This window comes from Heteronotia binoei, chromosome 17, assembly GCF_032191835.1.
Source record: "Heteronotia binoei isolate CCM8104 ecotype False Entrance Well chromosome 17, APGP_CSIRO_Hbin_v1, whole genome shotgun sequence".
NCBI lineage: Eukaryota > Metazoa > Chordata > Lepidosauria > Squamata > Gekkonidae > Heteronotia > Heteronotia binoei.
Genome location: NC_083239.1, coordinates 26,117,335 through 26,139,581, shown reverse-complemented (window position 1 = coordinate 26,139,581; position 22,247 = coordinate 26,117,335). Strand labels below are relative to the sequence as shown.

Below are 22,247 nucleotides of genomic sequence, written 5' to 3'. Positions count from 1 at the left end.
CCTACATACTGTGCCTGTCTTCATTTCCACCTAAAGCAGGAATAGCCAAACTGTGGCTTGGGAGCCACATACAGCTCTTTCACCCATATTGTGTGGCTCTTGAAGCCCCCACTGCCCCTTCAGCCAGCTTGGAGAAGGCATTTCCCTGTTTAAATCACTTACCCAAGCCAAGCCAGCTGGTGGCCTGGAGAATGCACTAAAGTTGCTTTCTTTCCACCTCCCCCCCCCCCAATCTATTTGCCAAGCTCAAGCTAGGTTGGGTTATATGAGCTGCTTTTTCCCACTTTCAAAGATAGAAGATACCGGTGGGGGGGGGTGGATTTCTGATTAGGAAAATGGGAGGGGAAGCAAGTTAAATCCCCTTCCCAAGTGCAGTTGCATTAATCCATATCCATTTCCACACACACCACAGTTGTACTTTGCAGCTAAACAAGACATCTGAAAATCTCATCACCATTCTCCATAGTCACATATAATCTAGTCCAGCCATACTAGATCTTCCAAAAAGGTATTTGGATTCTCATGGGTTAAAAGGGAAATTGGGGGCATGGGAGGGGGAGCTGTCACCATGGAGTCTGATTGATGTACTATCTCTTACTTTTATGCCTCCTCCCCCACATCTCACCCTGCAACAACTTGAAACCTGATCCTTCCTTTTCTGCCAGAAGATGCACCTTAAAATCATGACCTGAAAAAAAAAATCTGTTTTCCCTCTCTCTCTCTCTATTTTAAAACATCTAGTCAGATGAAGAGTTTGAGTTCAAAAGCTTGCATGCTGTTAGGTATCACTGGGTTGGTCCTAATAAAAGGTATTGCCAGGGCTGTGTTCGCGGCGTCTAAGATATTGGAAACAGCATTTCATATTACAAGGTGGCTTCCACTGAAAACAGATGAACCATAATTCTCAGCACGATTCTGAAGTCAACTCTAAATGCCCCTTTTCTTGTGCAAGGAAGAGCAAAACAACAGACTCATCTGATTTGTGCTGTCCAGCTATTTTCGCCCTCTCTTCTCCAGCACACCCATCTGTCTCTTTTTCACATTCTTTCTTGTTATCTCAGTGATTGCCTTTCACACATATTCTTTCTTCTCCTCCCACTTTGGTACCCCTCCTCCACTGCCTCTGGGCATCAGACTCACAGGAACACATGGAGCTGCCTTATACTGAATTAGAGTATCCTTCCATCGAGGTCAGTATTGTCTAGTTAGACCAGCAGTAGCTTCCAGGGACTTAGCTAGCAGTCTTTCACATCACCTACTGCCTGGTCATTGGAGATGCTGGGGATTGAACCTGGAACCTTCTGCATGCCAAGCACATGCTCTGCCACTGAGCCCAGGGCTTTTTTTGTAGCAGGAACTCCTTTGCATATTAGGCCACACACCCCTGATGTGGCCAATCCTCCAAGAGCTTACAGTAGGCCCTGTAATAAGAGTCTTGTAAACTCTTGGAAGATTGGCCACATCAGGGGTGTGTGGCCTAATATGCAAAAGAGTTCCTATTACAAAAAAAGCTCTGACTGAACCACAGCCACAACCCCTCCCAAAACTCCTGTTTTCAAAACCTTCACCCCCCCCAATGCTAATTCATAAGTTTCCACTAGCTTGCTTCTGTGTGCTTACCTGATACTCATTGGGCCAAAACATGCTGACAGCCAGTTCCACTTGGTGCCACTGGCGTCCGTGGGAGCCAGAAACATTCCACACCACACTGCCCAATGGACCACCATTCACCTTCACGTAGACATTCAGAGTCCCAGGGCTGTGCCCATCACGGCTGTACATGAAGTAGCTGAATTGGAGACAATGGGTGTCATTCTCGCTTAGCGTCTGGAAGAGGATGTGAGCTTTCTGCCCCTGAGCATGCTGGGAGGAGTTGACCATCAGGTAGGATCCTACAACAGAGACAGGAAAGAAGAGAACAGAAGCTCAAAGTTGGAGACAATGATGTATAAGTGGAAAGGAAAATGTACATCATGCGGTTCTGCTTGCACAGGCTGAATATGCTCCTGACGAGGAAGCCCTATTAGTAGCCTGGCTGCAGCATTCTGCAGCATCGTGGCATATGATGTAATTTTAATACTTCTACTTGCAAGGACTATTGTGCATAAAGAAATTTGTAAGAGATCCAAACCTCAGCTCAAACATCACATAGAAATATGATTTCATGAAAGGAACTATTGTCAGTGTATTTGTCCAAAATCAGGCTGTTCCGCCATTTTTGGTTCGTTATGGTTCATTACAATAATCTCATTCTTGTGTTCATACCCTCCATGTCACTTTCCCTCTCAAGGAGAATTCTATTTATACACCCAATTCCTTGTCCACCGTAAAAGGACTTGCTATTTACAACACAAGATCATTATCAGTAAACTTATCAACACAAAAAATGTAAGGAAAAATACACCTCAGATTCCCTCAATAACTAGCAGAAGGAAGGACAAGGAAATAGGTTAGAAGTGGTTTCAGGCATATGCTTCTATCCAATGAACACCCCAAGCTTCCTCCAAGGGCTTTGTGGTTCTCCAGTCCTCCGTTTTATCTTCCCAACACTGTGAACTAGGTTAGCAGGACAAGGAAAAAATATGGCCACCAAATGAGCTTCATGGCTGAGTCAGGAGTTGAACCAGGATTAAACAAGGCCAAAAGGAAATCCAACCCAAGCACCCAACTTGAGAATCCAGGAGCTCCCAAACAAAAGACTCAACATGAATTTTCATGGCTCAGAAAAAAGAGGAAACAGTGGCAGCCTATGTCAAGTACTTCAGTGGGGGCTGATCCATTCAAAACCCAAATCAAAGAACAAGGTATTTTACAAACACTTTTACAATATTTGATAAAATAAATACAGGGTCCTGCAATTGTTTCCAAAGATGCCTGTGCGAGGGGAGGGCGAGGTTCATACCCGGTATCACTGACAGCCATAAAAATGGGGGGCGGGGATAGAGTGGTGAAGGACATCAAACCAAGACTTATTCCCAAGAGCCATGCATTTCCCAACATCCTGAGCAATGAAAATCTTGGCTACTGTAGCAGACAATCCAGCTGGCAGCTGTTTTTTTCCCTCCTGAGTGATATGCCGATCATGCTCCTCTGGGCAAATCATTGTTATCGAGCCTTCTGTCATCCCCCAGGCTTAACAAGCAGCCACATCACCCAAGAAAGACAAGCCCTGATCTTTCAACCAGCTATTCTGAAATATAAGCTCTTTCCTCCAGCTGCTGGACTAGTGTCAACATGCCTTCCAATGTCAAGGAGATGCAGCAAACTTCACTCTTGATCTGATGCAAACTTCACTCTTGCAGGGTGTTTTGCTGCTTTCATATGCTGGGCTCCCACATCACTGGTAACATCCATAACACAGCCCCCTCAGTACCAGGATCACAGGTATCAATAGCCCCACTGAGGAATAGATAGTGTGGTAATAGAAAATGCTGTCAGGTCTCAGCCAATGTATGGTGATCCTGTATGGTTTAAAGGCAGGAGACAAATAGAGGTGGTTTGCCATGGCCTTCGTCTCTGGGTAGTGACCCTGGTCTTCCTTGGTGGCTTGTTATACAAGTACTAACTAGGGCTCACCCTGCTAAGCTTCTAAGACAGGGGTGGCCAAACTTGCTTAATATAAGAGCCACAGAATAAACACCAGATGTTTGAGAGCCACAAGACATGAAGAAATATTACACACGTCTTTATGTATACTTTCTTTGCAGAGAAGGATAAAATACGTATGTTTGCACTTTACAACACAATTATAATAGGAAGGAGACTTAAAAAAAAAAAAGCTGGGAATAATAGTCCCCATAAGATCAGCATAGGGAAATGTTAGGGAATCAATTTTTTGGCAACAGTGGGAGAAGAAAACACACATGTACCATTTTTATCATTATGCATCTCTCTTTGCCTTGACACCAAGGTTAGAGCTATGAAACTCTAACCATCCCTCCTTCTAGTAGCTTCCTTGGCACTTGCACTCGCTTTCTCTGTTCTAGGTTTCTGGAACAACCTCTGTCTTGGAAGAGAAGAACTTGCAAACCTGCCATTTTTCCCCTCCTTCCCTGCTTCACATATGGCAGAAACAGTTACCTATCTGTGGGTCAGCACTAGAGGCTGACTGAGGTCCCAATACTAAACATGCTTACTTGAGAGTTCTTCCTTGGCCTCTGGGAGCCACACAATATGCTTGAAAGAGCCACATATGGCTCCCGAGCTGCAGTTTGGCCACCCCTGGGCTAGACCATGGACTTGAGGCAACCCCAGCAATGGGCTTTCCAGGCAAGTGAAAAGTGGGAGTGGTCTCCCATTGCCTTCCTTTTAGTAGTGTCCCACTCAAGTACCAGGCTATGCCATACCCTTCCACATCCCCCATCAATACTCTGTTAGGTTAAAAATGTTCTAAATAAAATCTCAAATAAAATGCTCTAAATGGATAAACAAGTCAACTTTCTTCTTAGTGGCTAATTTTCCCTATGAGTTGGGAGGTGGAGGAGTGAGGAAAATTGGCTGCTGAGAGATAAGGGTTGATAAACAGTAGGCAAAGAAAGGAAATTGTCAGCTCCTCTTTTCACTGTGTGGCTGTGACCCCTCTTGCCTTTCTCTATCTGATGTTTTGGCAAAATAATGGATAGTTAGAGGGATGCAGATGGATAAATGGATGTATAGTAGATGCAGATGGGTGGTTACAGAGTGGATGGATAGCTGCAAGTAGACAGATGGATGCAGACAGATCTTTCTGTGTTTCAACGATACGTCATCACAGAATCCAATAAATGGCAGATAAAGAATGCCCAAGCACAAAATGGAACACTGAATCATCGTAACAGTCAACCACACAAACAAATTCTCAACAGGTAGTGCTCGCATCTGGCAGGGATGCTCTTGCATGGCGAACGTACCAAGTAGCCAGCTTATGATGATGCCATCTTCACATGCAATCCCGATGAACGGTAGTTCTTAAAAGAACCAATCACAGCTTCTCATATCAGACAACACCTCACAGCTAACCTTTGACACATGTTGGGCCCTCCTCTTTTCCTGCTGCCTTCAGCTTTTCCTAGCATGGTTGTCTTTTCCAGTGTCTCTTGTAACCCTCCCCAAAAAAGAGCTGATAAAACAGACTATCCAGTGAAACCCATGGTTGTCTTTATTTTGGTCTCTTTTTGTAGCATGGCTCCAACTACAGAACACTGATTGTTCTGTCCTGTTAAGTATTCCTCTTCTGCAGCCCCAACTGGAATACTGTATGAATTAAGGTTTTTATGACAGCTAGAATTTAGCCGGTATCTATAAAGCAAAGGGCTTGAAGCACATGCTCCATCCAGAGCGCAGAGATCTCCACCACCTACCCACTGCCTAACAGGCCCAGATAACTGTCAACAACACCCAGGCAAACTTGATAGTTTCCCCTTCAGTCTTTATTGCCTTGATACTCCTCACTCCACCTGGATTTCAACCATTTAATTTCCAAGTTCCACTTCCTCGTATCATTTAACACAGAGCTGCTTCTGATTTTAAACTGTGCTCAGCAGGCTGTTAGGCTATTATCTGGAGAAATTCTATTTGCATCTCAGCATCTTGGCTTGGAAGAGAGTGGGAGAGCCAGGTACCAGCCCAATAAGACCTTCCAGGGTTTCGTTGTTTCCCCCTTTGCACCTCCACAGGTATACAGAAACCTAGCTGTTGCAGGAACACTTAACAACAGCATCGCCCTAAGTACTTCCTACTCTTCCCTGATTGGCGCTGGCTCTCCAGAATGTTAGAAGTGAAGGACTTTGCAAAGTCCCTTATTCTTAGATTTAAAAGGTGACTAAAGAACCGGAGAGACAGATAGGTCAGGACCCTGTGTATTAGGGTTGCTAACCTCCAGGTGATGGCTGGCAATCTGGGATTACAACTGATCTCCAGGTGACAGAGATCAGTTTACCTGGAGAAAACGGCTGCTTTAGAAGATGTACCCTGGCATTATACCCACTGAAGTCCCTCCCTTCCCCAAGCCCTTCCAACCTCTGGCTCTGTCCCCAAAATCTCCAGCTATTTCCCAACCTGGAGCTGGCAACTAATACTCACTCTAAGCAGTGGAGTTTTGTGAGCAAAAAGTTGCACTTTATGAGCTACTGCATACTTTGCTTTGGGGGCATTTTTCCTGAGCTAAGACAAACAGGTGTGAGCCAGAGGCTACAAAACTATGAGCTAGCTCACACTGCCTCAGCTTAGAGGGAACACTGCTGGCAACCCTACTCTGCATCCTTCCTTTCCATTGCTCTGATGTTGTCCCCTTGATGTGCAGATTGCTATTCTCCAGGAATCTTTCTTCCTTCTGACCTCCCCTTCTGTCTAGAACGGAGTTTCTTAAAATAAGGAACTCCTATTAGTTTGCTGAGATAAAAAGCTCCAGGGGAACTCTGTCTCCTAAGCAGCAATGCAAATTCTGCAGCGTTGCCTGCACTCTGCATTCTCACATGGGGACTCAGATCTTCCACATCACTCACCACCCAATCCTTTTAACTAGAGAAGCTGGGGATTGAACCTGGAATCTTTTGCACCCAATGAAAATATCCTAGCTCAGAGTCATGACCCCTCACCTGTGGGATGGGGCACAGTAGCAGAGGAATGAAGGTATCATGGTCAGGTAACAGGTTGGAAGATAGGACAAGAGCATCAGAAGAAAATCTATGCGTGAGGCCAATAGCACCATAGAGTCCAACAAGATTTCCAGGGTATATGCTTTTGAGAATCAAAGCTCCCAAAGGTTTCTATTGTTGTAATGTTGTGCTGACTACGTGATCCCTGATTGGCTGTACTGTGTAGCCTGTAAGAAGAGTGATAGACTGGCAAAGCAGATGCCAAAAAGGAAACTGAACAAGAACTAAACTATATGAGAAAGGCAAGGTTTGGAGAAGAGAAATGGAATGATCCGAAACCAGTCACTTCCTTAAAGGAAACCCTACTGAATAATATGGGACTTACTTCCCATATTATTCACTGGGGCTTACTCCAAGGATTGTAGCCACTGAAGGAGGAATAAAGCCAATAATGTTTTTGCACCCAATAAAACACAAACACACACATACCGCAGCAGAATGTAGGGCTCTTATCTGCCCTCAAGATTAAATCTCTTTAATCGAAATATTACTCTGGCAACATTCTAAAAGGCACCTTAGAGATCCTCCTGACCAGGGAAGGCCAGAGAAGCGGTGGCTAAAGCAAAATGAGATTTTTTTAGCATCCCATCTATCTTAATAAGCTCGGATCCTGTAAGTAACAAACCTGATCCATTTATTTAAATCTCAAATTGTTTTCCTGACAGCAGTCCTTTAATTATTAATTGCATTGACTCATGTAATTTACACAATGCGCCCACGAGATTGTCTTTCCCGAGATTCCTCACCGAGTAGTTTCGGGCTTCTGCTAGATGAAAACACAGCAATTAACCGTGTGTTGTCAAGTACATGTAAATAAACCCATGCATCATTTCTGCCTTCTGCTGGATGACAGGAGAATTGCCGGCCATTGTCCTACCACAATTGCTCCAGGGGAACTATCTGTCCCAGTTCTCACACAGCAAAACTCAAGTTTCCCTTAAAGAACAGGAAGCCAATATGTTGGGTCCTTTCGAAGACTCCGAATCTAGAGCCCAAAGATGGTTATAAAAGAGAATTGCAACCAGGAAGAATCCTCCATCAATCCACAACAGCATCTGCTTTCATGTTTATTTGCTTTATGGTTAGGTTCATGCTGTGCCACTTTCCTTAGTAATTTCATCAGATGCTAAGAGATTGGAGGGTGGGGGGGAGAGAAAGCATCAGCATGGGAAAGCCCAGACTAAGAAAGAAATGGCAGAGATACAGAGACGACAGAAAGAAGACAGAGGTGTTCTTTTGCTGAAACTAACAAGTAAACCAGAAGCTGATCTTCTTCTCCATGTGCCCTGAGGACACAATAACACAGTGGTAGGCAGACAAACAAAGACCTGGGTTCAAATCTCCCAGCATGGAGTAAACCTAACCATACCCAGCCACTTCATATGAATGCTCTGTGAAAGAATGCAGCAAGAATTATAGCTGAAATTCCAGGTGGGTGTAATATACATTGGAAAAATCTCATTCCTGAAGAATTCCCCCCATTTGGGTATAATGGGGGGGCATAAAATTGAAGCAAAACTGTTCTCCCATTCAAAAGTGAAAACATGAAGACGACGACATTGGATTTATATTCCGCCCTCCACTCAGAGTCTCAGAGCGCCTCACAATCTCCTTTATCTTCCTCCCCCACAACAAACACCCTGTGAGGTGGGTAGGGCTGAGAGGACTCTCACAGCAGCTGCTCTTTCAAGGGCAACCTCTGTCAGAGCTATGGCTGACCCAAGGCCATTCCAGCACTTAACCAAACTGGCTCTCATGAAGACCTGCCCTCATTCAGATTTGGCTTTACAATGGCATCCAGGGCTCTTTTTTTTTAGCAGGAACGCACAGGAATGCAGTTCTGGCAGCTTAGTGTTGGGGCGTGGCCTAATATGCAAATGAGTTCCTGGTGGGCTTTTTCTACAAAAAAGCCGTGTGTGGACAATGGTTGTGTCAGGGGGTGTTGTCTAATATGCAAATGAGTTCCTGCTGGGTTTTTCCTACAAAAAAGCCCTGATGGCATCCATACTATCACAATTTGATAGGCTATCTACTGTTGCAATGTTGTGCTGACTACATGATCCCTGATTGGCTGTACTGAGTAGCCTGCAAGAAGAATAAAAGACTGCCAAAGCAGATGCCAAGAAGGAAACTGAAGAAGAACAAAACTATGGGAGAAAAGCAAGGTTTGGAGACATCCTTCTGAAAACTCAACTCTTTTGTGTAACCCAGAAATGCCTGCCCAGCAAAAGACTGACTCAATCATTGTGTATAGCAATTTGCACATTAGAAGTTTAGTTTTGTAAAGGTAAACAGGTAATATTTCAAGCCAACAAAGTAAGCAAAGATCAAGATAGAATAGGAGATTTGGCTCACCACCAAGTTGCCAGCCTGAAGCAGCCCCTGAGATATTTCCCCAACTGACCCCCAGGCCCCCACAAAGTCAAGAACCACCCTAACCCTGTTGGAGTACTGGCCACCATAGCCAAATGCATCACCTTTAAGAACCGGTACCCTGCTCCTGAAGGGACTGAACTTGCATCACCATTGCAGGAGTATTTAAAGCTTCCATTTGACCTCAGCCTTTGCTGGAACAAAACCACTATGACTCTTGGAGCCAGCAGCTTTACTCCTGAACCTCATCCTTAAGCAGGTGAGGCAACCTAATAAGGAGGCCAAAGAGGTTGAGCCAAGAGTCTGGGAACTCTACAGAGAAATGCAGAACTCAGAGATTAGGAGAAAATCTCCTGGAGTTTTCAGAACAAATGCAGTTTTCTTCAGACTAAACACACAATGCGTTCCTGGCATCTGACAAAAATAGTGCTGATAAAGGATTAATGGGAAATTGCATCAGAAACCATAAATGTTGTGCAAGTCCTTGACTTGTGGAAAGACCAAAATAAAACCCACCCACTGTTCCAAAACCATATAAACCTCGAAGCTCTGACATTAGGCTGCTGTACATTCCCAGAGACGAACACCAAAATCAAAATTCTGCAACCAGATTTGGGAGTCAAACCTCAAAGGTTTGCCATCCCATAGGGTTGTCCCGACTATTGGCACTAAATGGAAGAATCCACTGAACTAGAAAGGAACTGGCTCTTTGGTCTATTAAGTCAGACTGAACATTGCCTTTTCTTGTGATGACACTACTCTGTCAGAAACTTGGCCGGAATCCTCCAGCTTCATTTGATCAAAGACAACATCTCTTTTATTAATACTTCAGCCCTTCCACGGGGCTTTGCCTCCAGAGCCCTCACACGTCTTCTGCATCACAGACTGAGAACAAGGTTAGCCATAGCAAGGAGGCATTGTGCCTCTGATCACAGGGATCCATTTAACCTATTCAGACTAACTATCCCTCTCCTTATAATTGCAGCCCAGCTACCTTCCAACAATGGACTCCACTATACTTTGCAATGATTTCTCTGTAGATTTGATCATTTTTAATGGCAAATGTAGCTGCCAGAACCAGTTTATTAAGGAGAAGAATGGTGTGGAAGGGCAGAAAACTCTCTACCTTTCCTTCTGAGATTGGATGAGATCAGGTCAGTTTGGTGTAGTGGTTAACTGCACGGACTCTTATCTGGGAGAACTGGGTTTGTTTCCCCACTCCTCCACCTGCACCTGCTGATGTGACCTTGAGTCAGTCACAAGTTCTTACAAAGCTGTTCCTCTCAAGAGCAGTTTCTGTTAGAGCTCGCTCAGCTCCACCTGCCTCACAGGGTGTCTGCTGTAGAGAGGGGAAGGGAAAAGACTCCTTCAGGTAGTGAAGAGTGTGGTATAAATCCAATCTCCTCCTCCTCTTCTTCTTTTTCTTCTTCTTCTTCTTCTTCTTTTTCTTCTCTATTTTCCCACTGGAAAGTGCCGTCAAGTTGCAGTCGATGTATTGAGGGCCACATAGGATTTTCAAAGCATGAGACATTCAGAAGTGGTTTGCCATTCGCTGCCTCTGCTAGCTACCTTGGACTTCCTTGGTGGTTTCTCATTCAAGTATGAACCAACTGTGCTTAGCTTCTGAGATCAAATGAGACCAGGCTAGCAAGGGCCATTCAGGTCAGGGCAAGAAAAAAAAAATGTCCGACTGTAAGTTCTCCCCAGTATTGGTAAAAACAAGTGAGAAAATGGATGGGGATATCCCCATATTCTTCTCTTCCTCAATAAAGCAAAAACAACAGGAAGTCAGCTGAAATAAGTCAGGGAGAAATTGTAACATGCAGTCGAACCTAAAATAATGGATGCTTTTAGAAATGGTTATTCTCAGAGTCACAGATATATGGACTAACAATCACAGCAAAATAATCTGATATAGGTTTTAAAGGTCCTTGGTCCTAGAAGACACCCATGCAGGCATGATCGGTACACATAAAAAGACGCCAGGTAAGGGGATGGTGGTGGCTGTTCCTTGTTGCCATTATCGATTGGTGAAATTAATGGGCTTAGATTGGAGTTACTCCGCATAAGATTGCACTACAAATCAGTGCCAAACAAACACAGGCTTAGATCCTATGACTTGGCAGCAGAAGACACTGATGGTCTGAGATCTCTCCTGACCCTTCCTCTCTTCCAAAATGCTTTCCAACCCCAAGAATTTTATTCCCAGAGTGAAATAACTTGTACGTACTAACAGCTGCCCAGGCTAGGCAGCTACAGTAGAGAGGGGAAAACCACCCTTTCCACCTGTTGCATCAATGGACCTCAAGAAAGAAAGCAGGGATTCTGCCTCCCAACTGGAGTAGCCCAAACAACCCAGTTGTTAGCAAAGGTCACTCCAGCCTAGGAATAAACATTCCCCCTCCCGGGGGGAGAGAAGGCTCAGGAAAGATCCTGCTATCCTCAGACCAATGGATCACAGGATCCCATCCACAAAAAGGATTTTAGCCTGGGGAACTAATCCAGAATTTTTTTCTTGAAAATGTTTCTTTTATTCACCACCGTCTTTCATATTCCCTTTAAGAGCGCAGCCTGGGAGCCGACATCTTCTACCCCGTTCAGAGGAAAGTAATCCTTTCACATGGAACCCAGCCACGTGCCGGCTAAATAGGCAGATTACCTTTTCTACTCCCTCCTCCTGTGAAATTATTAATGTGCTAATGAGACTGGGTCTGTTTGGCCCAAGAAACACCGACGCTTAACAGCCCCGCTTTGAGCTTACTCCTTTTGCCTGAACGGCAGCCAAGAGATGTCTTTCGAAAGCCACCCACTACACTGTCCCTATTTGCCAGTCTCATTTATTAATGATGGATATTTCCTTCTCACCATATCCACCAAGGATGAGATTAAACTTAAACTGCTGCAGGGGATGTCAGAGAGATGACAGCACACTTTGATGGGGGGGTGGGGAGGGACGCAGAATGCAGACTCATTACGGGGCGGCTGCTTGTTGGTTCCCCAGGGAAATATTCAGCTTCCTTGAATCCCCAAGACTCCTTTCAGGAAATATCTTAAGGCAGTGGTTTTCACATTATGGGTCATGATTCTCTCACAGATGGGTTTCACCAACACCTGATGACTCTAGGCCCATCTTCCCAGTGACAGGAAAAGAAGAAGGTGGGCGTCAATGTGGCAGATGCGGTTCAATGTGGCCAAGTGCAAAGTAATGCACATTGGGGCCAAGAATCCCAGCTACAAATACAAGTTAATGGGGTGTGAACTGGCAGAGACTGACCAAGAGAGAGATCTTGGGGTCATGGTAGATAACTCACTGAAAATGTCAAGACAGTGTGCATTTGCAATAAAAAAGGCGAACGCCATGCTGGGAATTATTAAGAAGGGAATTGAAAACAAATCAGCCTGTATCATAATGCCCCTGTATAAATCGATGGTGTGGTCTCATTTGGAGTACCTCAAAAGGATATTATAGCATTGGAAAAAGTCCAGAAAAGGGCAACTAGAATGATTAAAGGGCTGGAGCACTTTCCCTATGAAGAAAGGTTGAAACGCTTGGGACTCTTTAGCTTGGAGAAACGTTGACTGCGGGGTGACATGATAGAGGTTTACAAGATAATGCATGGGATGGAGAAAATAGAGAAAGAAGTACTTTTCTCCCTTTCTCACAATACAAGAACTCGTGGGCATTCGATGAAATTGCTGAGCAGACAGGTTAAAATGGATAAAAGGAAGTACTTCTTCACCCAAAGGGTGATTAACATGTGGAATTCACTGCAACAGGAGGTGGTGGCAGCCACAAGTATAGCCATCTTCAAGAGGGGTTTAGATAAAAATATGGAGCACAGGTCCATCAGTGGCTATTAGCCACAGTGTGTGTGTATATATAAAAATTTTTGCCTAATCCAACATGGCTTCTCGTATGTTCTTATGTTCTTAACTCTCCCTTTATTCCTCCTCCCCACCTTTGTTTTCCAGCACGATCCATTTCCAGGTGCTCGGCTCACCCCCAGCTATCAGGGATGCAGTGCACATACCTTACATCTATTGCCTTCTGGATCCACCTGGTCATTGTGGGGGCTCATTACCAGCCAGCAGTGCCTGTGGCTCAGGAGGCAGCAGGTAGAGTCAACATCTGCCCAGCCAATATCCTTCAACCTGCCCAGCAGCAGCCATGTGGGTTCAAGCTGAGTTCCCAAATGCAGCACGAGTTCCCAAAAGTTAGAATGAGTATAAAATTGAGTCCTACTTCAAACCATTCAAGAAACAGTGCCTCAAGGACTAACCTTGCTTTTGTTCCTGGGGAAGGGGGAAGAGCTAACCTTAATACCAGTTCCTGTTTTGATTTGACTCCATTTTTTCCAAACTCTTCTTTCCCTCCAGTATTTTAGCATGCCAACAAAATGACTAGATCTATATATGAATCCATATATGGTTACTTGGGCAAAATGACTAGATCTATATATGGATAAAGAGGGAAGCAAGGGCAACAGTCTGGACCAACGGTCCCCAACATGGTGTCAGTGGGAGCCATGATGCCTGCTGACATTTTCCCTGGTGCCTGCCAATTGTTTTTAGAAAGTGGGTGAGGCCATGTGGGACAACTAGTCATTGGAGATTTGATTGGCTGGACAGATGTTTTAAAACATGGCTTTGGCAGCAGCTGCCTCCATGGCACAAGATTTTCACTGTGTAATTGAAACAAAGCTGCTGAAACCATTCTGCAGTGGGTTCCACTGCATGTGGCAGCCATTTTCTGGCTGTGCCCACCATGCTGTGTCAAAATTCCCAAGGTGCCCACGGTCTTGAGAGCAAAAATTCTACTTTGTGAGCTACTGGCATTAAAGTTGTGAGCTACTGCATAAATTAGTTGCTCTGGGGTCATCCTTCCTGAGCTAAGACAAAAATGTGTGAGCTGGAGGCTAAAAATCTGTGAGCTAGCTCAAACTCAGTTTAGAGGGAACACTGCCACAGGCTCAAAAAGGTTGAGGACCCTTGGGCTGGACTGATCTCTCCTTGGATGGTTATCTCAGATGCCTGAACAAGGTGCTAAAAAGCCATGCCCAAACACTACTTCTCCAGCAGTAGGCCTGAGTCCAAGAGTACATCTTACTTTGGACTTGTTTTTGCAAGGGGATTCCAAGTCCATCCAGAATGAGTAACACCTTAAATCCCAGATCAGACTTTCTGCCCACCTTGCTGGGATTAAGCTTCAGCTCATTCGCCTGCATCCATTCCAAAACTGCCTTGAGGCATCATTTGCCTGCATCCACTCCAAAACTGCCTTGAGGCATAGGTTCAAAGTTTTGACAACTTTCTTGGAGTCAGCTGGAAGCATGAGACAGAACTGAGAGTCATCTCCAAAACTGGTGACAAGCCAGTCCAAATCGCTGAATGGTCTCACCCAAAGGTTTCATGCAGATGTTAAAGAGCACAAGGGACAAGATGAAACCTGATGGAACCCCAGGGGCCAAAGGGCAGAACAGCAATCTCCCAGAACCACCTTCTAAAACCTACCCTCCAGACAGACTGGAAACACCACTGAATGGTGCTTCCCAGTCCCAGCCCGGATACCATTATTGATAGTATCAAAAGCCATTATTGATACAAACATACAAAAATACATACAAATATACTTAAATCCATGTCAACAATCTAACTGCCAAACATGTTGTCTTCAAGGGCAACCCCAAATAGAGCATATCACAGCAGTCCAGTCCCAAGGTTACTATAGCACAGATTAGTGTGATGTGAGCCTAAAAAGGGGGGTGGGATTGCTGCACCACATGAAGTTGAGAAAAGGCACCTTTTGCCGGTAGTTTGCCAAGTCTTCCAGCAGACAGACAAGATCCAACAGAACTCCCGAGCTCCCATTTTGCTAATGACAAAAACACACCAGCAGAACCATGATCTGTTACATCTCTGTCCAGTTTAGTACCCTCTCAGCTTTCATTTCCAACAGCCTTAGACGGGGCCCATCAGAAGATAAGATGCAACCCGGAGCCTTCCCATCATGAGAAGGCCGTGCTCAGCTAAGCACCTCTTCTCCAAATATTCTGTATTTACTGACTTTGAAAAAAAGAAATCCTATGAGCTGTTTTGGGTGCCCATTTTGGCCAAACAAGCATGGCTAAGTAAGCAAATAAATAAATAAATCCTTGTTATCCAGTCAGGGGACATTCTGCCAGTGGATGATGGAGGACAAAGTTCATTGGAGTTGCATAGCAACTACCAAAAACTGATTTTCCCACTAGAATCGCCTCCCAGTGCCCTTGCATTTTTCAGAGTTTCAAAGGACTCAAAATGTCACGGTGTGTTGCTTTTCTGTCACAGAGATGCAGTGATTATTAGGAACAGGGATTTTTTTTTGGTAACAGGAATTCCTTTGCATATTAGGCCACACTATCCTGATGTAGCCACTCCTCCAATAGCTTACCAGGCTCTTAGTACAGGGCCTATTGTAAGCTCTAGGAGGATTGGCTACATCAGGGGGTGTGGCCTAATATACAAAAGAGCTCCTGCTACAAAAAAAGCCCTGATTAGGGAGCTTGAAACACCCACTGGTTGGGCTCTCAATCTGCTGGCAAATAGCCGGTTTTTCATCACTCAGATGAGCTGTTTGTAAACAGGATGAGCCTGTTCATTGAGCTATTATTCATGTCTTCAAACAGAACTGTACAGGTCAATGCCCATTCTCACACAGCCTGACCAGAAGGCCACTTGCTCCCCTTCTCCACAGACCTGTTGTCTCTGCATGCCGCTCAGTCACCAAGCGTATACAGTGAGTAGATAGTGAATAAATCAGCTAGTCAGCACTTATTGCATGTTCTTTTAAATTTGTGTGTGTGTGTGAGAGAGAGAAAGAAAGAGAGAGAGAGAGAGAGAGAGAGAAAGAGAGAGAAAGAGAGAGAGAGAAAGAAAGAGAAAAAGAGAGAGAGAGAGAAAGAGAGAAAGGAAAGGAAGGGAAGAAGGGAAGGAAGGAAGGGAAGGAAGGAAGGGAGGGAGGAAGGGAGGGAGGGAGGGAGGAAGGAAGGAAGGAAGGAAGGAAGGAAGGAAGGAAGGAAGGAAGGAAGGAAGGAAGGAAGGAAGGAAGGAAGGAAGGAAGGAGGGAGGGAAGGAAGGAAGGAAGGAAGGAAGGAAGGAAGGAAGGAAGGAAGGAAGGAAGGAAGGAAGGAAGGAAGGAAGGAAGGAAGGAAGAGAGGAAGGAAGGAAGGAAAAAAGACTACAAGCCCAGGTTTCTTCTGCATATAGTATTAGTTGTAGAGATTATTTTTTCCTGGCTTCTACTGTTCATTCTCCATTAGAAACCTGCCCCAAACAGAGTATTATTTCTCTTTATTGCATTCCCATCATGCTCTTCATTCTTTGCTGCTTTCTTTTTTAGTTTGTTTCTTTTTTCTTCAGTTTCCTTGCATACACTGCTGAGTTCCCTCACAGCAAATAATAATTTGTATTCTCAGCTCTCCCCTCCACAGGGTTCCCAATACTATCTCAGCAAATGCTAGGAGATTTGGTAGGCAGTGCCTAAGAAAGGTGGAGTCTGGAAAGGGAGTGATGTCACTACCAGATGACTCTCTAGGCTGCCTCCTACAGTGTCAATATGTGGAAGCCATTTTCCCCCAGACCTCAGGAATGAAAAATTAGGCCAGGGTAATTCTTCATCTCAGGTAGATAAATGGGAGATCTAACCCGCCCCCCACCCCTCCCACACACACACACCCCTCTAAAAACGACACCACATGTTGGGTGATAGTAGCCATGATTGGTGGTACACAATGTCTGTTTGATAGCACAAGGGCACTGCTGTGAGCTGCTGATGCTATCCCAACTGGAAACAGCTATAGAGTGCTATTGCTCTCATGCCTTGCTAGTGGGCTTTTCTGACTACCTACTGTGGAAAACAAAAATCATGGCTAGAGGAACCTTTGGTCTGAAACAGCAGGACTCCTCTGCTGTTCATCTGTAAGAGCAATCAAGCCAACTAGAGGGAAAACATCAAAACACGGGAGGGTCATGCATCTGGCTGAACCTTGGTGAGTGTTTTAACAGAACTTAGAAGCTCAGGGACAGAACCAGAACCCCACAATTAGCCCTCACTCTAAAGCAATTTCTATTAAACTTCAGATCCCTTGAGGGGAAAACTGGAAAAGGCTTCTAGCTTGGCTGCCATGCATCGTAAAGAGATGGGGGCGCTTGTTAGGGGAAGTCCAGCACATGCAAAAACGCCTGGGGAGAGCCATCTTTTATGGCTTTTTTTCAATCAAGCAGGCCCATTGTCCTGCTGGGTGAAATTGGAACCATTCAGGAGACTAAAGCATGTCAAAAGGCAAACAGCACAGAAGAACAACGTTCAGCAAGCAAAGGGTTTTTCTTTTTTGCACTCCTTCAAGTCTTCAGATGTGGCAGGTGGTCACGCCGCATCCCTTTCAGGAGAGGCACCCGCTGTGCTCACCCAAACTTCTGTCTGAGCTTCTGAGCGCTTTGATTTTTAACAAAGGTCTTCCCAACCACAACCAGCTCAACTTCCTCTCATTAAAAAAATCTGAAAATAAGAAGCATGGTGGCCAAGACAGTCAGAAAAGCTCATGTGGAATTCTTCTCTGAGTTCAACTCTCCAAATTCATTTATATTTATATTAAATTGTGCTGTTGGGAGTCTGGAGAAAGCTGAATCAAGTGCTCATTCCATAGATGGGCTTGTCCCCTTTGAGCTCAGCCCAGAAAAGAGCTCAGAAACCAATTGCCAGAGGGGGCGGGAGGAATAGCTTTGTTGCTTTTGAATCAAGTTCCATATTCTGAATAACTTGGAAACACCATAATACAGTGACATCATCTGGAGTGCCTCGGCTTTTCTAACCCTTAATCCCCTTTGAGTAAGTCCCAGTCCTCCCAACCTCAACATGTGACTGCTTCAGCTGCCTACCAGGCAGCCAATAACTAGGAGGAAAGAGAGCCTCTCTCTCTCTCCTTCTATGATTCTTCCTCCTTGTCATCCCAGCAACTTGTCAGACACCCTGGGGTCTACATTTCTAAGAAAACATAAGCAGAGCAGACTGGGAGGCAAAAATAGCCCTGGGGAAATCCTCCATTCATAAAGGAGGCAGGAAAGGACAAAGAAGTCCCGTTCCCAGACTCACTCCAGGAAGGAAGGAAGGAAGGAAGGAAGGAAGGAAGGAAGGAAGGAAGGAAGGAAGGAAGGAAGGAAGGAGGATTGTCATGCACTACTCAGGCAGCCAGCAGTGACTCATGTACACCTTATGGCACTGGTGGCTACCACACACTTCATGTGTGGTTGTTTCCACACTGTTTCCAGGGTGGCGGGGACCACTGCCAGTAGCGACTCCCACTCACTTCACACTGAGTTATCCCAAGGCTGAGGTGGCCCAGGATGGAGGACAAACTCCAGGCCCTCAGCCATCAATAACTTTCTTTGATGGCTTAAATGGGCATCCAACCCCCAGGCACATGGGAATCAGGAAAAGGAGAGAGAAACGATACATGTAAAGGGTTTTTTTCTCAACCATACAATATAGAAGTCCCTTTGGCAAGGCAAAGAAAAGGAAGTTGGTGGTTGAGATGGCAGCTCTTGCCTTAGATCAGTGGAATGCATTGATCCTCATACTAACAAGTGGAAAGGAAGACAGACAGCTTTCCTGTCAGAAAGATAAACTTTGGTCTCCCATGAATTACTATATCTAATTCTCAGCATGGCCCTGTCTCTGAATACTTAAATTCAGAAACTTGGAACCATGAACAGACAAGACAGAAAAATATGAAAATTTAAAAATGGGGGGGTTAAAAGTTCCCAAAATAATAGAAGCAGTGCCTGTATCTTTAAGAAATAAATGTTCTCTGAGATCTCAGTGGCAATTGTAAGGGTTACTAGTCTCCAGAGTAAGTGACTCTTCCATTGGAGGAAGGCTACTTGGAGGATGGTTAGATCCACCACCATACTGTCTTTTCAGACCGACAATGACTCTCCAAGGTCCTAGGTGGAGGTCTTTCACATCACCAACCAGGGATGACAGGGATTTAACCTGCGACCTTCTGTGCAATAAGTAGATGCTCAACACCAAATAAATTTAGCCTAATCCCCTTTCCAAGCTACTTAAGCCCCTCACTACATCTTACAGCAATCTGTCTATAGACTGTGTTGTATGAAGCTGTTCTTCCTTTGGCTCCATGCCAGAAAAATGGCATTGGAAGGAGGTGATGGCATTGCTGCCACCTCTGGCTGAGAGAAGAGTCCATTAAGAGACAGATCAATAGACTGCTTCATTTGTCCCAGGCTGTTCAACCAGCTTGATGCAATGTGAGGGCAGTTTTAATTGACACTCAACAAGAGGAATGTCACTCTCCCTTTCCCACATTCTGTCTTCACAAGTAAGGGGGCAGGAAGGGTGCTTTTTCCCCTTCTGTTGTCACTCACTCAATAACAGCAAGTCCCATCTCTTCTCATTCTAAAAATAAGCAACAAAGCTATTTCAGCAGTAAAAATTAAGCTTAATTCACATGCACCACATATGTAAAGCAGCAATTCCCAATATGGTGTCTGGGGGCACCAAGGCACCCACTGACGTCTTCCCCAAAGCAAAAGCCAACCCTGCTCTTCCTCCATTTCACTGGAGTACAAGATACTTCAAAAGACCACAGGAGGCATCACCATGACATCAACAGGGTCCACCCTCTTGGAAAAAGCTGCTTCTGTCATAAGCATACTGCAACATATGCACACAGTCTATGCATACAGAGCCCATTATGCACAGGCCCCAGCAATGTGGCCAATAGCCCAGAGGAAATCTAGGAACCAACAACACAGTTTGGCATCGTGCCATCGACAGATCCAAATGGCAAGACCCGACAGACCTGGAAAGCTGCATATGTCCTCTGTGAGCCACAGAGGGGAGCAGGCCATGTTACCCCACTTTCTGAAGTATGTGGAACAGGGTCTTCTCAGTGATGCCCCCTCAGTTTGGGAATGCTCCATTTGCTTCTATACTGGCTGATGCAAAGTCTCTTATGATGCATACATGGGGCTGTTTCTGCTGCATTTGGCTCTACCTGCCATTGTTGTTTACTATATGTGGCAAGACCTGCTAGTTTAAAATATTATTGTGATGTGCTATAATATGATGTCTGCTTTTGCTGCCTATCTGTTGCTGCTAGATCTGATGTTTTTGCTAAGATTGTTTTTAATTGGCTGGTTCTTCTTGTAAGGATTTATATTTTTATCTACCTTATTTTAAAATTACTTTGTTCTGTAGAGAACCATATCTCAATTGAGAATACAGGCTAGCCGTGCTTAAAATAAATAAATATCCCACTCATGCACAGCCCCTATGCACACACAAAATCATCTGGTATTTGGAGGTTTGCCATATAATGATAGCTCCACATATTTGGAGGATCTTCAAGTATTGGGGCTCCCGAAGTGGGAGCACATGCAGCCGGGGTACGCGAGCTGCACTGGCTGCCAGTTACCTACCAAGTTCGTTACAAAGTGCTGGTTATTACCTTTAAAGCCCTATATGGTCGAGGACCTGAGGGACCATCTTTCTCCATACGAGCCCCAGAGAGCACTGAGGTCAGCAGGGAAGAACCAGCTGACTATCCCTGGACCAAAGGAGGCCAAACTACAAAATACTCGCGCACGGGCCTTCTCCATTGCAGCTCAACACCTATGGAACCAGCTCCTGGATGAAGTGCGAGCCCTGCAGAGCCTTGACCAGTTCCACAGGGCCTGCAAGACCGCCCTTTTCAGGATGGCCTTTGCCGGCTGAGAGACTGATATTGAGTGACTTTTGTTATCATGATCCTACGAATAGAATTTAGCACCTGAAAAAATTTGTATTGTATTTGGTTAAATGAAATGTTTTTTAAAAAATTAATGTGATTTTAAACCTTTGTATAATTATATGAATATGTTGTTAGCCGCCCTGAGCCCGCCTCGGCGGGGAGAGCGGGATATAAATGAAATTATTTATTTATTTATTGCCCGTTCGCAGGGAGGGAGAGCTTGGCTGAAATTTCCCTCTGCACAACATCACTTGGGTTTAGACTTCCGTATGATATTCTACACCAGACTGTAGTAAACTTTGATCCCAGTATAGGGTTGACAGCTCTGAGTTGGGAAATACCTCATTTTGGGAGTGGAGCCTGAGATGGGTGGGGTTTCAGGAGGGGAGGAACTTCAGTGGAGCATGATATCATAGAGTCCAGCTTCCAAAGCAGCCATTTTCTCCAGGGGAACTGATCTCTATTACCTGGAGATTAGCTGTAACCCCAGGAGATCTCCACCCACCACCTAGAGGCTTGACAACCCTATCCCAGAAGCATGCAGTGTTTTTTAAACTCCAATATCCTTGTAACCAGTCTGAACTCACGGTGGAGGGGACGGGTCAGGCCAAACTCACCCAAGATGCCACAGGCTGAATAGTTGACTCAGAAGTCAGGCAGAGTTCAGTACAAGACAAAACACTGAAGAATAAGCACACAATGGCAGGCAGGGTTACATGGGCTACAGGACCAAGGATAGCTCCCGGGTGGCAGAGACTGTTACCACAAATTCAAAAGGCAGACTGAGCCCTCCTAAATTCCATCAGGCCTACTAGGCAACCTGAGCTCTGCCCCCAATCTCTGAAGAGTGGAAATGGTTAAAGAGATAGACCGCTCCTCGCCTAGAGTTCTGCACTCTGTCAATATTATATTATTTCTAGACACGTTTGTTGATGTGTCAGGCAGGAGGGGGGAAAAGAGCTTGGGAGCAAAAACATCTATTACTCCTTTGGACATTGGGGAGTTACAGGTCACATCCATGAAAAGAAATTTAATATCAGAAGTGCCACTCATATTGAAGGGAAAGTGTGTCGACAATCTTGTCTTGCTTACTGGCCGAGGCGAGAGAAGGGAGCTCAAACAGCAAAAGAACGCACTAGCACTTTCTATCAGAAGCCAAGGCTACTTAAAAGAAAAACAGAAGGAGAAAGGGAAGCCCAGGTTGCACTTCCAGTGAAATTCTTGCCCAGTGTAAGGAGGGGAGGGGGAGAAGAGAACATCTCTCCCCAATGCAGATTGCCAAGAAGCTGCTGTGCAGCAAATCCCCTTTGATTTCTCTAAGAGCTGCCACGAAAATCCTCTACTGAGCCCGTTAACAAGGCTACGCATCCCACAGCCGCTTGAAAAGCGCCGGCAAAACCAAACAGCTCCTGGCAGTAGAACTTCACAAATATGCTGGCAATGTCAGGGG

The 22,247-nt window shown here is 45.0% G+C and overlaps 1 protein-coding gene across 12 annotated transcripts in view; it reads right to left on the bottom strand.

The window, feature by feature from the left end:
- Window positions 1–22,247, bottom strand: part of PTPRU (protein tyrosine phosphatase receptor type U) — a 495,642-nt gene that overhangs the window by 269,251 nt on the left and 204,144 nt on the right. For all 12 annotated transcript variants that reach the window (XM_060257887.1, XM_060257891.1, XM_060257888.1 and 9 more), the window contains exon 3: window positions 1,621–1,892. In XM_060257887.1, coding sequence (XP_060113870.1) covers window positions 1,621–1,892 — 272 coding nt within the window. The remainder of the gene's footprint in view (window positions 1–1,620; window positions 1,893–22,247) is intronic.